General features: G+C 35.7%; 1 protein-coding gene across 1 annotated transcript in view; it reads left to right on the top strand.

Moving 5' to 3' along the window:
- CTNNA3 (catenin alpha 3) overlaps positions 1-17,668 on the top strand; it is a 1,555,380-nt gene that overhangs the window by 1,408,043 nt on the left and 129,669 nt on the right. Inside the window, exon 14 of the mRNA XM_036264901.1 lies at positions 1,341-1,433. Coding sequence (XP_036120794.1) covers positions 1,341-1,433 — 93 coding nt within the window. The remainder of the gene's footprint in view (positions 1-1,340; positions 1,434-17,668) is intronic.

Below are 17,668 nucleotides of genomic sequence, written 5' to 3'. Positions count from 1 at the left end.
TACCGCACAGAGTAGGCAGTTCAGCAATTGGCTGCCTATTCAACAAACAATGATACAGTCAAGTATGATGAGCATTATGATAGTGACATAGAGGGACTCAGGAAAGGCTTGGCGGAGAAACCCAGCCCAATCTAGGGACTTCCCAGGCAAGATACCTCTGAATAAGAGATGTGGAAACTGAAATTGAGAAAAAAGGAATGGACGAAGATTAACTATTTATTTATAGGCACTGAAGTTCTTCTTAAATTATGCATTAAGTTCTGAGAAAATTTTATTTCTCGATAATGTTCAGTGGTATTTTGATGTGATATGGCTTTCATGGTAATTATTCCATTCACCTATAAACTCCTTGGTTTGCGATAACCACATACTGGTGGCCAAATTGCTACTCACTGAGAGACTTCCTTCTGATCAGTTTCGCTGTCTTTTGCTTTCAAGATTTATTAGGATTTAAAACTGAAAGCAATAAATGAAGAAACAGGATAAGCAAACAAACAAACAAACAACTCAGAGATACAGACAACAGTCTGGTGGTTACCAGAGGAAAAAGGGTGAAGGGGTCAAATATATAGTAACAAAAGGAGATTTGACTCTTGGTGGTAAATGTACAATGCAGTGTACATGATGATGTAGAATTGTACACTTGAAACCTATATAATTTTATTGACCAATGTCACCCCAATAAATTTAATTAAGACAGTTATTAGGATGTAATTCATGCACCATTAATTTCAACACTTGAAAGTGCAGAATTCAGTGTTTCTTAGTGTATTTACAAGATTGTGAGACCATCATCACCATCAATTCCAGAACATTGTTGTCACCCCAAAGGGAAACCATATACCCATTAGCAGTCACTGCCCAGTCCCTGCTGACCCACACTCCTTCCTTTAGGAACCATGGGTCAAAATTTTGTCTCTATAGATTTGCTTACTCTAGACATAGTATGTAAAAGAAATCATACACTATGTAGCCTTTTGTAATTGACTTCTTTCTCTTAGCATAATATTTTCAAGGATCACCCATATTGCAGCATGGATCTGTACCTCATTCCTTTCTATGGCCAAATCATGTCCCATTGTATGAATATACTACTTTTTGTTTATCTGTTTGTCAGTAGATATGTGTTTAACTTGTTTCACTTTGGGGCTATTATGATTGATGCTGCTATGAACATTTGTTTACAGGTTTTTTGTGGACATGTGTTTTCATTTCTCTTGAGTATACACCTGGGAGTGGAATTGCTGGCCATGTTGGTCTCTGTGCTTCCTTTATGAGGTTCTGTCAGACTCTTTTCCCTTCTCCATTCCCACCAGCCTTGTTTTGCTTTCTTCTCATAGACCCCAGAGGAACTGGAGGATGTTTCTGACCTAGAAGAGGATCATGAGGTTCGCAGTCACACCAGCCTCCAGACCGAAGGAAAAACTGACCGGGTATGTCACCTCTTTGCGGAGGGAGATGTGTACTGTGCCCTGTCCTGGTCAGTCCAGGCAGCTTCTCACAGGTGGGACTCCTGGATCTGGAGCTGGTTTTGCAAAGTCAGGCAGAAGAGCTTCCGAATGCAGGGGCAGCAGCACAAGGAGAATTATTTCCTCTACCTTGAGAGCGCACAGGGAGCCTGTGTCTGGTCAGGTAGTGAATCACCTCATAACATTCTTGATCTTTATAGCAGTTATGGGAATATAAAAGTGAAATGTGTACATGTTTGTTTAGAGTAGAAAAGAGAAACTAAGTAGTTGTAAATATACTCTGAAATTCTAGGGGGAATAAAAACACTTCTGAGGCAATACTTATCTACTTTTCTTCCTTTTGCAATGCCCTTTTCTGACCCTAACCTCAACACACACACACACGCACACATTCTCATTCATTCTCTCTCTCTCCCCTCCCCCTTTCTTCCTCCAAAGATGTTAGTTTCTCAATTACTCTGAGATACTGACTTACACCCAGTGCTTGAGAACCTGTGATCTTTGGTTTCCTGGATGCTGACAAGCTTGGAACCGCAGCCCAGACTGCAGAACTTGGGTCTGAAAGCCAGGCGATACAGCTCAGTGGCTAAGACTGCCTGGGAACACACTGAATCACAGACTTCCTTGCTGTGTTGCTTGGGAAACTCACTGAGCCTTTCTGTGCCTCCATTCTCTTCTTTGTAAAGTGAGGATGCTAATGACACTCTATATAAGGATTATTGTAGGAATTAATAATTTAACTAATAGAGCACTTAACACAGTGCCTAGCTCACGGTAAATTCTTAATAATCAGTTATTATTACTTGTAATAGTTCTAGGAAGAGTGTACTCATCATCATTTTCATTATTACAATTATTATTTAATTAGTTAAATTCAGTGACCTAAAATTTAGATATGGATTGAAAAAGATAAATTTAGGAAAGCTACATATTTTCTAATCTTCAGATAACTTAGGACTGGTGCATGTGTCACGACAATTGTGTTTTCTCAGAAATGTTGCTTTTCTTGAGTGTCCGTTTCTTGGTGAGAATTTGGGTTGTGTACCAGACCTGTAGAAACCAGTTCACACTGGAACTGCCCAGGACACACATCATCTGGAGCTAGTTTCCTTCCAGTCTAGTAGGCCTCCTTGGTAAGAGATCAAGCCTTACCAAGGCAATGGGGTTGAAAATAAATGTTGGGGATGGTAAACTTTGCTCCTGCTTTCAGTGAAGTGAGCGAATGATTCACTCTGGCCATGGCTGGGCGGCGGCTGTGGCAGGTAGCGTTAGGGCTTACAGAGAAACTGACGGGAGGATGTCCTGTTAAAATAAAGGCAACTTTTAGGATGATGGGGTTGGAACATATATGCCTTGATTCTCATTCTGGTTTATGACAAAGACAGTGAACATTGGTTAAGACCCTTCAAACTTAGAAAGTTGAAAATTCTTTGTGTGAACAGTGAAGAAAATAATATCATTTATTTTCACAGAACCACTAGTAACCCCAAAGACGATGCTGCATGAGAGAGTGTTTTATAAACTTTAAAATTATATGCTAAGATAAGCTCCTGACTACTATTATTTTTATTTGTGTGTTTGTCCTTGGATGGGATTGTAGGCCAGCTAGATCACCACCTGGCCATGGGAGGTTATGAAGTTGATGATCTCTGGTCCTGGATCTTAAGAATCTTTCATAGAAGCCACTGTTTCCAACCTTGTGGAAATCACAATGAAACTGGTCTGCATCCCAAGATCTGTATTCCACTGAGCACGTTTCCCTGATGATCAAATTCATTTAGAATGGCCCTGGGTTACAGTCTCACCACTGCCTAGTGACAAGATAGATCCTGGGCCACCAAACATACTGGGAATGACATTATATTCAACCTGGCCACTCTCTGCTTTCATAAACCTCCCCTGCATACATTCCGAATAGCTTGGATTTTATTCACCTCCTGCCTTGAGGCTTCCCTGCAATTGCTATGTGGAATCCCTCAGGAAGCTGCTCAGATATTCTAGTACATGCACAACTGTGTGTGAGCCACTAACACCCCGGAGGACAAACCTTGAATGATACTCTTCCACTCCTTGGGTGGACCATTTTGAAGTTCATTTTCTACAGGTCCTCAAAGCTTTCCCTGGGGAATCAAGCCCCAGTTCCTACAGCGCTGACCAGGCTGATAACATATCTTGCATTGGCCTTTGTTTTCTGATTCATTCTTCCCAGGTTCCCAGTGCTGTTTCCTAAGATATATTCCCAAATAAACTACTGTCCACCCTTAGATACTGCTTCTGGGGGGAAACAAGAAAAGCTAGTGTCTTCACATATACTATTTATGTAATTATCACATTAACTCTGCTATATTGATATTTTTCCTGGTTTTACTAACAAGATCACTGAGGCTCAGATTTATACAATGTATCTAGTATAAGTGGATTATGTCTTTAGACCAAGAACCTTGGTGATTACCACCTGTCCGTTCACTTAGGTCATAGAATTTAGTAGAATGAATCCTTTACTAAAAAGTAAACAAATATCATAATTACAACAAACATGATACATCATTGATGGAATGAAAGAGAACAGCATGAAGGATGCTACAGTGGCCCAAGAAAGGGAAGAGAAATTTAAATTTAAAGAGTAATTATTATATAGTATGAACAATTTAATAACAATAATATCTTCTGATATTATTCATCTATTGATATTATTATTTATTGAATATTTATGTTGTGAGTGTATTACATCAGATCCCATTCTCATACCTGAAGTGTATGAGATAGCTGGCCAAGAAGGATAGTTCAAATCTGTCTCCCACCCAAATCATCTGACGAGTCAGGTATTAGCATCTCTACCAAGGCATGTCATATAGACCCATATTTCTTACAGTTACATCTTTGTGCTTAGGATATAGCAATATATTTAGTTTTATAGCTATTCAAGACTTTATATTTGTATCCTATCCAACATTCCTGAAGTTTGTATTCATTGGTCTGAGTGTACCTATTGACACATTTTCCAGGTACCAATAAATTGAGAAGATACCAAAAATTTTTGAAGTAGTATCTCTTAAGAATTCTTTGAATACTTACACCATAATCAATGAGGAATTATTAGTCACTGCACAAGACAAGGGTTTGGGTTCTTTTTGCTTGCTTCTGTTACTAAGGAATAAATGCCTTTTGGTTCTTGTATTATGCTGACTCTGCTATATCAAAAATGCATTAGAACCAATGTTAGAAACTGTTTATTAATGGAGTGACAGTTATTTATTATCATTTTGCTTTCTGCATTTTACTCCCAGTAGCTTTTGCTCAACATCATCTGTTATTAGTCATTAGTGAAAAATGCCACTGGGTATTGTAAAGGTCTAAACCCAACAAATGATGGTGCAGAGTCCACGGTCGATAAGAGTGAAGTACTAGAGGACCAATAGTGCATGCCTTATGAAATTACAGAGGAATAGCAGTGGAAATTAGTCATTATCTTAATTATTAAACATGAATACTCACCGGACTGACACTGGTTATATCCAATGATCAGGCATTCCCCAGTGAAAACAATACATAAGTGTGAGTTTGCTATAGGTTTAGAGATCATTCTTTCTTCAAAGAGCTCATTATTTTTTTCATGCTCTTATCAGGGAAAAATTAGATATCTTTTATCTTAAAACTTAATTTGAAAGACATTAAAATAATCAAATTCCTAATATTATTGATTTTTTAAGTCCTAAAATATTATATCAAATACATGTCAAATGATATTTTCTACTTAGAGAAGAGCCAGTTATCATTTAACACTTTATAGTTTACAAAGTATTCTTAAATTGGTGTCTTATTTAACCAAAATCCTGAATTTGATTTTTAATTTTCTTCTTGATTCTACCAATTTGTCTCACAGAAATTTCAGTTGTTTAGATAACTCAGGTAAACTGAGACCATACTCCAGGTCTTCAGGCACCAACCATACTGTTTCCAGTACAGCACACTTGTAAGCTTGGGTAGAACTCATCACCCCTTAAGATCTCATTGCCTTATTCTTGCCACAGTCAATATTATAGAGTTGACATTATAGTTCCTCTACTAGAAAGAAGACTTGTAAAACTGAAGACCACAAAACTTAATATCAGATCTGTTTAAGCCTCACAAATTTCTAAATATCCAAATACTGCAATCTTCCATCAATAACAAAATCAGTTTGTTGGTTACCATTGACAACCACATAGTGATGCACAGACCCTGACAGTGTCCCTGGTGGACCCCTTGGCCTTGCAGTGGAGTAACAGTCAAGTAGTCATCCAGCAGAGGACCTTGTAGAGCAATAATCCAAGGTCTCCAAGCATAGAATCCAGAAGACAGAGGCAGTTACTTCTCAGTCAGTCTCTTATCAGTTGGCTTCTGTGATATTTCATTACAGGGAATATTTTTAACATCTAGCAAATTTCCCTGGTTTATTGATTGTAGCAGGGGCAGCAATAGCAATAGAGACCTGGGAAATTGCTTAAGTGTCAGCAGGCTAGCAGCTAAAAGTATGTTCCATAAGTCTACCTGGGGGACAATTATGGATTTAGAAAGATTTAATAAAATGGATTGAAAGAGAATTTTGTGAATGAAATGTGTGACCATGTGACTCATTGTTTCTAGCATATAATGTAGGAGTTAAGAGTATGGACCTAGGAGCCACGTCATAGACCTTAGTTCAAATGTGAGTTCCACCAAGTACGGCTCTGGGAGAATTAATTTATAGTTTTAACATTTGTAAAATTGTGATAATAATGGTAGTATCTATTTTATGTGTTTTTGAAAATTAAGCTGGATATATAAACATTTATTTTAATTCCTGGCACATAAGAAATACTCAATAAATTTTAATTTTTATAAAAATGAATGTCATGGTAAGCACACACTTGAGTATGCTGGTGTTATACTTTAACTTCCCTTAAGAAGCTCAAGGAGCTTTGTAAATACAAATCTCTTTGTCTTCTGACACAAGCTTATCTTGGTTGCTTGGTTTCATGGTGCTAAACATTTTTGACATCTTAGACATTCTAGTAGCAAAAGTCTTTTCAAGTTATTTTTTTTCCTCAGGAGAAGGACTTACCAAGAACTGCTTTAAGAGGTTAAAAGGAAGATGACATTAATGTGATTCTTAATGATACTTATGCTTTTATGTATATCTATAGTCACATAAATAATGTAGAAATGAAATAGTGATCACAAAAAAGATCTTGATAGTGAGATAAAACTGAAAATTTGACCCAATAATTGTTCTTTTTATTTTCTATTATTGAAAGCCTTGCCCAGTACTGGGGAGGTTTTTGGTAGCTTGGTGATCCATTGGTTTCTTAGAGTCCTTGCTTGCCTTCATCAAGTTGTATGGGACTTGATTTCCTAGTTTTATGATACATACTCATAAAAAAAAAGGAAAAACAAGCCAGTCTGATACTTATTGGACACATGTTAAAGAGAATTTTGCAAGTAGTCATTTAAAGTCACTCTTTCCTGTCCATGGGGAATATATATTCTATTAATACTTCCCTCTGCCTACATAGCTTGAAAACTAATAAGGCCTAAAAACAAAATCAAGGTTTTGTTTCCGTCTCACACAATTGAAACTTTGCTCATAGTGTCCTGCAATGAGAAGTGAAAAAGGAAACCCATGTTAGCACTGTGCAAGGCCAGACTTTCATTTGAAGGTATTTGAGACTGTAGTCTTTAACTGCTGAAATTCAGTTCAGTGAATCATAACATCAGAAATAAAATACTTAAGCCCTGCCTGGTTTTGCTCAATGGTTAGAGCATTGGCCTGCAGACCAAAGGGTCATGGGTTCGATTGTGGTCAAGGGCACGTAACTGGGTCACAGGTTTGATCCCTGGCTCTGGTTGGGATCATGTGGGAGGCAGTCAATCCATGTGTCTCTCCCACATCCATGTTTCTCTCTCTCTCTCTTTCTCCTTTCCACTCTCTCAAAAAAAAAAAAAAAATCAATGGAAAAATATCCTCGGGTTAAGGATTAACAACAATAAAAAAAACACTTAAAAGTTTATCATTTCAACTGTAGTTATATTTCAGCATGATAATGTTATGTCACCTTTTAAATGATACGTTATTCATATTTATCGTTGATCAAAATTTTTAAAAATTGTAACATGTGGTCTTTATTTGTATGATGACTGAGATTTATCATGTCTTTAATATCATATTCACTTCAGAGCCAATAGTCCGTAAACCTGCTGTGCCTTAAAGAATATCTTTGAGGCCATGAAATCTATATAATCTATAATTAGAAGTAAATTGTGACAGAAATAAGAACAGTTGCCTAGGTTACTGAACACAACCTCAAAATGTCAACAGCAGCAAATAAAATGGAGCACATCAAATGTTAACATACTGGAGATGATTCTTCATGATAAAAAAAAATAAAAATATAAAAGCCATGAGCTAACGTCACATTGGTGATTGCAAAGCTTTCTTGTTGCTGCTTTTCAGCAGGCAGTTAGCTGAATATTCTCCATCATGACAATAGAAAACATGCCATGGTAGGTGGTTTATTTTTAAAATGGGAAGCATTTTAACAGGCCCTACTTATCATCAGAATACACTCTCAATAAGTCAAATTTATACTGAATAACCCTACAGCATATGGAAAGATATGACCTCATTACCTTCTTCATGATATAATTTGGTTTCAGTTACTATGAAAAACACAGCTCAGGTAAAACCTAGATTAGATTACATTATCCAGGGGCAGTACACTAGGCAGTGCATTCTCTCATCATTAGTTTCTATAATTTCAATTGTGTGTTTGGCAATAACTCTGCTTTTGCTTATCTTTCTGAACATTCACTCTCAGTACTTCATTCTTTCCTCTTTCTCTACCCAACTCTTAAGCATTAGGATTCACTAGAGTTCTTATGTAAGCCCTATAGTTCTCTAAATCTTCCCCCTCTTCTGTACATTCTCATACAGTCCTAACACTTCAAATATCATCCAGGGAAGTCTTGTCTCCTGAGCTCTGGCTACATGTCAGGAGGCCTATAAATTTCTTCTCAGATGATCCACAGACACCTGCAGCACTCATTGTTTCAAAGCCTGGATGCATCGTCTTACCCCATAAATATTTCTTCTGCTCTTCTGCACCCTTGGTTGCATAAGTCTGAACCCCAGAATGATTTTTGAGTCCTTCCCACAGCTAATTAGACAACATGTTCTGTTTTACTAACCTAAATACTTTCTGAACTTGTCTATTTTTTCACCACCTCCACTATCACTACTTTCAAAATAAAACTTTCCTGGACAACGTTAAATAGAGAAGAAAGCCATTATTCTACAGTATTAATCATTAATAATAATTAATTAATAACTTATAGGAGAAAGAGCAAAACTCAGGCTGAGTTCAGTTCTGCTGAAACAAAGGCTAGAGATTGTTTAGAGATAAGGTGAGGGAGATGGTAGGCCATCTGTGTTTGCTCATTGGCTTTATCCAAAGGAAAAGTGAATTCTGTCTGTCTTTTTGACAAGAGGTAGTTTTGCATCTTGGAGCAAGATGCCCTTTAAAGTTAGGCACCTGCTGTCCCACAGGGACCAGGAGATAGGAGCTCCATCTTCTCTGATTATTGCAGCTCAAGGGATGGCTCCTTGGTCCTTGAGAAGGATAGTCCTGGGCTGTGAAACTGACAAGCATTTAAACATATTTGTATTTCAAAGGGACAAAGAAAAAAATAATGAGTACAAGTTATGTAAGGTACATGCTTTCAAGAAAGGGAGATCAGGGACCTAGAGTTTGGAAGAAGCTAAGTTTAGTCAAGCTAATGGGAAATGAAGAGGTTCGATTATGGTGACTGAGCATATAGGATGATGGGTGCGTCAACGGAACATGCTGAAGAGTTAGACATTGTGTATGAGAGGGAGAAAGAACTCAAGGACAACTCAAGGTTTTTGACTAGAGAACTGGGAATGTGGACTCACCGTTTATAGTGATGCGAGGAAGACTGAATTAAGCAGATTAAGAACAGTGGAAGATCAGAAATCAATTTTGCATATGTGTAGTCTAAAAAATCTATTAGACCACCAAATGAAGATGTCGAGTAGGCAGACAGGAAATTTACAAACTAGACTGAAAGTCATCTTACATGCATAGATTTATATTATAAATTTACAACCTTCTAAACGTATAGTGGAGTTTTATATATTATGTGATGACTATTTTTTTTCTTCAAAGACTTTGATAACTTTATGTCTAGTTTTAGACCTCATTGTTCCCAAATCTCTTTTCTGACACACTTGCTTATTTGACTATCACCTTTTTTGGGAGGTCACTACTGACCACCCTGCTTAGAACTGCAACCCCAAGCATGCTCCATCTACTGTGTAGTAAATTTAATGAAGACAATAATTTAATCTTGTTTTCACCATTATGTACTCTCCATACTTAAAACAGTGCTGGGCACATAGTGAATATGCTATAAATATTTATTGAATAAATAAATGATGTTGACCATAAATGTGCTTTGGGAAAAGAAATATGTGCAGAAGATTTGGAGGGAAGGGAATTGTTTCAGATACAGCATTTGTGTCTAACCAATATATAATTTGTCTACAAAATAAATGGGATAATTCTTATTTTTCAAAAATAGTGTCTTAGTAAATAATTGCCACCTGATAGTCATTTGGAAAAATTTTCTGAGATTTAGATAATCCTTTTCCTTTTTAAATTTAGAGGTGCTTATAATATAGACATCTGGCTACCAAGTGCTGCCCTTTTGCCCATTCTCTAATTTTGTCACTGAGGTGGGACTTAGAGGGGAGGGGAAGTGTAAAACCAACCATAGTACCAGCCATTCTTATTGGGAAAGTTTGTGCTTTTCAATTGGGTCCTTCCTAATTATTTTAATGTTAAAATAGCTCTTTATTTAAAAAAAAAAAATAATAGTGATAGCAGATGGCAAATTGTTTTGTAATCAAGTACACACCCCCATCTTTTTGTTTGTATGTGTACATTTGTGTGTCTATATATGTGTATAGATGTGTGTGTGTTTTATGGCTTTATTTGGTAAAACAAAATAATCTGCAACATATGTCTATTTCCTACTTCTTTATTTTTAGTTTTACAAGTCTGTGCAAACCCATGCTTCAGCACCTTTGCAGAAACATTCTACCTCATCTTTTACTTTGAAAATGTTTCTAATTACTATAGATTTTGTTTGTTTGTGAGCTGTTTGTATTGAGGCTGCTGCAGCAGAAACGGTGTATATCTTTCTGAAAGATTCTTCCAAATGCCCTGGAATGTTACCTTTGAAAGCTTAACTCATTGAGACCTTAATTTTATTTTCTGTTTGTGCTTATGCAGAAGGACAGCTTCATCCATATCCTGCCTCCGTGCTAAGTCAGGCTCATGTATCAGATGCTGTCTTTGGAGCAAAGTGTCTCATTTCTAGTTCCTAAGTGGAATTTTACTTGGAAAAGCCTTGTACGCTGCTAAGTGCTTTTCTAATCCAGATGTTTGCCTCTCCAAACTCACATTCAGAAGACAAGAAGAATTATGCTTTGTTTATTTAATTTTGTGTGTGTTCTGACCATATGGATTTAGATTGTACACATTTAGTGTATCCGTAGTGCTGCTGGTATGGGGTAGGTGTTACTATTAACCCCATGTATTCATTATGCAGCAGCAAAGGAGTTTTACCAGTTTTGAATCTCAGGCAGTAAGTATACCAGATTTTAGTTTAAATACCCATTTAAAGAATATTTTTGGAACTGCATTAAAAAAGGAATTGAATTACCTGCATTGCACATAGAGAGAAAAGTTCTCTGAGGTCTGACAATGTAATATGCCACTTCACACTTCAACTTGCACGGTTTCACTCTATCACATTTTTTTCAAATATATTCCTTAAAAAGCTGATTGAAACAGTGAAATGATACATCATGTGTTCGGTTGTCTGAGTCAATTATACACCCCTGTATTACAATTAAAATGAAAATTACTGTACGTATGGACTGTGGGTCTATGTATTCGAGCACCTCAGGAATCCTGCAACGCCAGATGCAACGGCTAGAGTCTGGAACTGATTAACTGCAATAAACAAGGGACGACTGTAGATATATTAAAACTTTGATATTTGTTGAGAGAATTATGACTAGTATGGGCAGTGTAACGATAAGCATCAATATGTAAAAATAAACATGCTTTTTAGCACTTAAACATACATTTGGGAACTGTTTGATTGTGAAAATAACATACCAACAGTGTGAATCTCTGGGAATACTGTCCCATATTCTCTTTCCTTTTATTTTTTTTCTTGATCATAAAATTTAAAAAAATGAAACAAGTAAATACAAACAATATGTTATGCTATAAATAAGAACAAATTATTTAAAATACTACGCTGTAATTACACAGACAAGCTGTAATCTATTCCAGGAGCACTTGAATTGTACTTTTGAGAGTTAGTAACATCCAACAAATTGAATGATAACTGATTAAATTATACCAACAAACACCAATTCTCAGTTTCTTATGTGGAAGCTCATGTTGAGGCTAAATATCTCACCCCAAGTTGAAAGGTACACCTCAGTGCCTCCTCTGTCGCATGACCCCTTCCTGGATCTGCCCCTTCCTAGCTTATTTCCCCCATGATTTATTTCTCACTAACACAATCACCTTGTTAATAATACTGAATAAAATTACAACCTTAAAGTTTTGAAATATTTTGTCATGTTTGGCAAATCTTTTTAAACTCAGTTTTGGGGTGTGTGTGAACCTTTGAAATATTATAAGGCAGGATTTGTGAAAGAGGAACTGTTTGAGGGGATTCTTTGGTAAGTACTTCTATTCTTTATGTTTGACACATTGCCTCACGACGGCACCAGGAAGGCTTTATCACTTCTTTGGAAAGAATACTTGATGATTCTTATCTTGTAGGAGAGTCTAGAAAACCTGGGCTTCTGGGAATCAATTCTTAATTAGTATCCCAGTGTTCTGTTCAAGACCCCAAGTTTGGTTGGATTGTTACACATTATCTGAAATATGTAAATACACAAATACATAAGTAGATGGGTAGATAATAGATACATAAAATTGAAATATGCCTTTGAAATTTGCATTTTATAAGTTGTCACAAACATTTTATTTTTAAATTATAGGATCTCATCTCTGGGAAAAGAGGTTATAATTTACTTGGAGATTTATTAAATTGATCTTTTGCTTAAGGACATTTAGAGAAAATAGAAATATGTAGTGTGCATACGAATAAAACATATTCAACTCACCAAGATGAGTGTTTTTCCTAAAAATAAAGTTTTTTTTTAATTCCAAAATTCTACTGAGATCATTGTTTACTACGTGTAATATTATATATAATATATATTATTCAGAAAACTTTTTACTTAGGAAACATCTACTTAATAAGTATGACTGCATTTTTATAGGTAATCTAGAATTCTAGTGATCATATTCGGTTTCTGGTACATTTCAAAGCATTGCAGACTGCAAGAGGATCTAAAACTAATATATTGTAATGGAAGGTGTATTCTTGCGGGAATAGCCCCGTACTGTGGAGCACTTTGTATAACCTGTCGATGGGGCACCCTTTTTGAGCCTGTGAGGCTACATGTTGAAAGTTCATCTAGTCTGTTCTGAGACTCAGTCATTCCTGGTATCAACCAGTTATAGAAGTGGGTGCCCTGGGAGCTGGACTAGAAAAATCCTATCTCTGGGAATTTGTCATCTTTGGTTATATTTGGGACACGATACAGTCCAGTGAGATGCCTGGGTGGTCAGTAATAAACACTGAAATTATTTCCACAGTAAAGAGGGTGAGAGAGAATTAGGGAGGAATAAGGAGCCAGATTTTAGATGCCTCTTTATCAAGACCACATTATTCTTCACGTGACTGCCATTTCAATCGCTAACATTTTGTTTATAAATGAATAAATAAATTTGGTCTCATGTTAGTTGTCTATGAGAAGTTAAAATTTATTATATTTGTCCACACAAGATGATAGGTAGGAAGTATATGGCAGCACCTTGGCCCTAAGTGAAACCAAGCGTATATGTGGAATCTTAAACCAAACCAAACCAAACCAAACCGGAACAGGCTCATAGAAACTGAGAACAGAGAAATATTTACCAGAAGGGGATGGTGGTAAAAAGGGAAGAGAAATAAAGTCATTAATATTGTCATAAGTTTGCATGGTGATAGATGATTACTAGAATTAGTGGGGTGTTCACACTGTAAGGTATAAACATGTTGAGTCACTATGTTGTACACCTGAAACTAATATAATAAGATTGTATTCCAACTATACTTAAATTTAAAAAAATGAATGAATTTTTTCAAAAACTAGGAAATGAACATCAGTATTATACTACTAACTACTAATTAAACTAAACTTCATTAATGTTTGCAATAACGTTCTTTTGTTTTAGGATAAGTCAGGATTCAACATTGTATTTAGTTGTGACATCTTCTCATCTACTGTAGACTATGGCAGTTACCTTCTCTTGTCTTTTATGACCTTGATACTTTTGAAGAATACAGATAAGGTACTTTCTAGAATGTCCCTTGAAAGCAGGAATGGTGCCATAATACTCCACTATCAGTAGAAAATCAGTAAATTCTGGGTGACGGTGCCATAGACCTTCACAATCTAAAAACTCAGTAAGTGCTGGCTGATGATGCTGCATGTGACCATTGTCAGTATTATGAGCAAACATAACTGCACTATGCTGTAACACAGTAACAGGGCGGAGGTGTCCTGATATGAGCAGGGTTGCTTATTCATAAAATGAAAGGCCCCCAATTATCTGACTGCCTCCTTTTTGATAGAATTTCTTTTTCTTCCTTGGAGTCAGACTAGCGTACCTCCTGTCAACTTCCATTTTACTCTAAACTGGGGTTTGGAATTCAGGTAACCAAACTTAAATCATATGCAAAGTAAAAGTTACTAGGCTCTGAGTCAAATCCTAAAGGCACTCTTGTGAATAAAAGTGTATCAGCTTCTAGAGCTTGTTTGAGTTTCTCAGAGTCTTTATAATATGTATTTGCTGAATTTTTCTTTGTTATGTCTAGCTGGTTTAAAAACATGAGGATTTTTATCTTGTCAGCCTTGGCAGCACCAAAAGACAAAAGCATTTAGACAACCTGGAATGCATGAGCATCTAAAGAAAACACGATGGAATTAAATTTAATTTAGTCTAAAACTTTGCAACATTTAAGTTAAAAATGTACAAATATATACATATATATATATATGAGTTTTTAGATCAAAATATGCATATATGCTTTTTAAATTATGTTCTCTTTAGATAGTCTATTTTGAATGACAGCTTATAATAACCAACCTATTTTGGTGAGAAGGGAACCAAAGAAAAAATTTTAAAGGATAATATTAACCATGCAGCTAAAATATAATTGCAAGAAACATATGCCTATACTGGGCTCACATGAAAAGGATTGAGAAACTCGTGTCAGTTTTTTTATACCTCCTCCCACCAGCATCACTTTTTTTTTGAGGTTCCATGCAGATCACCCCCTTTGAGTTAAGAACCTTTCTTTTTATAGGAAGAGTTATGCTACCACTACATTATTTAAACTTCAGTCATTACTATACACTCTAAGATACTAAGTGAACTTGTTTCCTATGAGTCTACAGCCACACTTATCTTGTATGTAAGGATTACTTTTGCAGGTCATGACCCTCATACACTCTTCTAGTTTTTACTGGGAAAATTTTCATGAGACTGTATCTTTTAGTCGCATAATATCCAGCATTGGGCCTTCAGGTATATCCAAAGGAGACACTAAAGTTTATGGGTTAGGGGTGGTACAAACGGAATGGTATTTTAGGATAAGAGAATAGACTATATGGCTTCTAAAATTTCCAATTCCTCCACTAAACAAAAACATAGAATATGTTCTTTGTTTTACAATTTTTTATTTTGAACAACCATGCACAGAACATTTTATTTTATTAAAAAAATTTTTTTTTCTTTATTGGTTTTAGAGCGAGAGGAAGGAAGAGGGAGAGAGAGAGAGGAACATTGATGAGAGAGAACATCGATTGGCCACCTCTTGTATGCCCCCCACTGGGGATTTAGCCCACAACCTGGGCATGTGCCCTGACTAGGAATCGAACTGGTAACCTCTTGGTGCATGCACAACCACTGAGCCACACCAGCCAGGCTGCACAGAACATTTGAAACACTAGTACAAACTAGAGCCATGTTCCATGACCTAGAGATGGCAGTTTTAACATAATACCAGAGCCATATTTGCTTTTTTTTCTGAACCACACCAAAGTTATTTGCACATCGTAACATTTTATGCCTAAATACTTCAAGTACCTCCTAAAATAATGAACAATCTCTTATATAGCCATGATTTTCTCATCAAACTGAAGAAATTTAACAATCGCTTTCTAATTTTGCCTAATACCCAGTCTATATTCAAATTTGTCCAGTTGTCTACCCAAATGCCTTTTAGTCTTCATTTTTTTCCTAAAACCAGGACACATATTGAGTTCACAAATATTATCTGACTTTTATTTAAATTAATCATAGTGCTAAAAAACTATATTGAAACAAAACCATAAACAAGGAGGCGGGCTAGGTAAAGGGAAAAAAAAATGTTAGACAAGGTCTTCTTCACTTACAGGAAATATGCATATGTCCCCTGCAGCCTTCATTTTCATGGTTGTGAAAGGTGGATGTTAATATCTACCTCAGAATAGTATTATTTAAATGAGGTACTTTTCAGAAATGTTGAGCAAAATGACTGTTATATGGGAAGCACGAACAAATGTTAATTACGTTATTATTACCATTAGAAGCTAGATAATCAGTCAAGTAAGCCTGATGATTTAATAGCTAACTCTGTGTTTAGACCCAACCCCTGAAGCCTATAAAGTTTTATAGTAAATAAGATAGTTGTATACCTGATAGGGATCTCTGAATGTAACCCATGAGGTTTTAAGTGTTTTTTTGACAAATGAGGAAATGGAGAGCTTTGTAAAGCTAATATGTTTGTAAATTTGATTTAAAGGACTATGTATAAAAGTGAGAAATGTATATCACTCCTTAAAGCAAAGTCCAGTTGCAATTCCTAAATATCATTTAAAAATATTTTGGAACACTTTTAAAATGAATTCTTAGGAATGTGTCTGAAATCACAATTGAGTATGCTTAAAATATCAGTGCACATTTTTTGTGAATTTGTTTCCCAAATTTTAATTAGGTTGAATTTCTTCTGGCAGCACTTCAGATTTTCTAAACTCCAGCAAAATGTTCTATTTATATTTTTGACATATTAAAAACACATTATTTCTCAGATGCCTCTGGGCTTACTAAAAACACACATAAATGATACTATTAAATTCAGTTAACACCAGAGGTTAAGAAAAAGAATTCTCCTTTTAGAAATATGCCTTCAGAATGCGTATGTCTGTGCATTTGATTTTGAATGTTGAATTTTAGCTACCCACCAATATGAGTAATATTAATTGATTTGGAATTTTCTAATATTTATAAAATTTGAAAATTGTACTTATGGCTTACTTATTAATAAAATTCTATTTCTGTGTTTTATCCAGGTTTATGGATAGGGAAAGTAAGACTTATATGATTGCTTAATTAAATTTTCATGAAAAAGTTATAGCTAACTAGTAAATCAGAACAATTTTCTGGAAAGAGAGAACTATTATAGCGACACATGGATCTGAGTACCGAATCTGCCACTAACCCCCAGGATAATATTTTCTCAGGTCATTTCTCTTCCCACGGACTCAGTTTCTTTACCTGAAAAATAAGCAATCTGGATTCCAGAGCTTCTGAGAATTAAATGATTATAATGACATTATATTTCTATTTAGTTTATTGCTTATAAAATGTAGTTACTAAAATATTTCACTTGGTCTCTGTCTAAGCTCTGTGAGTCACCTAGGTGAATACTTTTAAATTAAATGTATTGGGTGATATTGGTTTATAAAATCATACAGGTTTCAAGTGTACAGTTCTATGCTTCATCATCTGTATATGGCATTGTGTGCACACCACACAAAGTCAAATCTTCTGTCACCATACACTTGACCCTTTCTACCCTTCACTAAATATCAGGAAGAATATAATTTTACTCATATGTGGGATATAAAGTTCAATGAATACTTTTTAATGTATTTTTTCTTTATTGGTTTTAGAGAGAGAGGAAAAGAGAGGGAG

The sequence above is a fragment of the Molossus molossus genome, unplaced genomic scaffold (genome assembly GCF_014108415.1).
Source record: "Molossus molossus isolate mMolMol1 unplaced genomic scaffold, mMolMol1.p scaffold_m16_p_17, whole genome shotgun sequence".
Lineage (NCBI taxonomy): Eukaryota > Metazoa > Chordata > Mammalia > Chiroptera > Molossidae > Molossus > Molossus molossus.
This window is presented reverse-complemented; position numbering and strand designations above follow the sequence as displayed.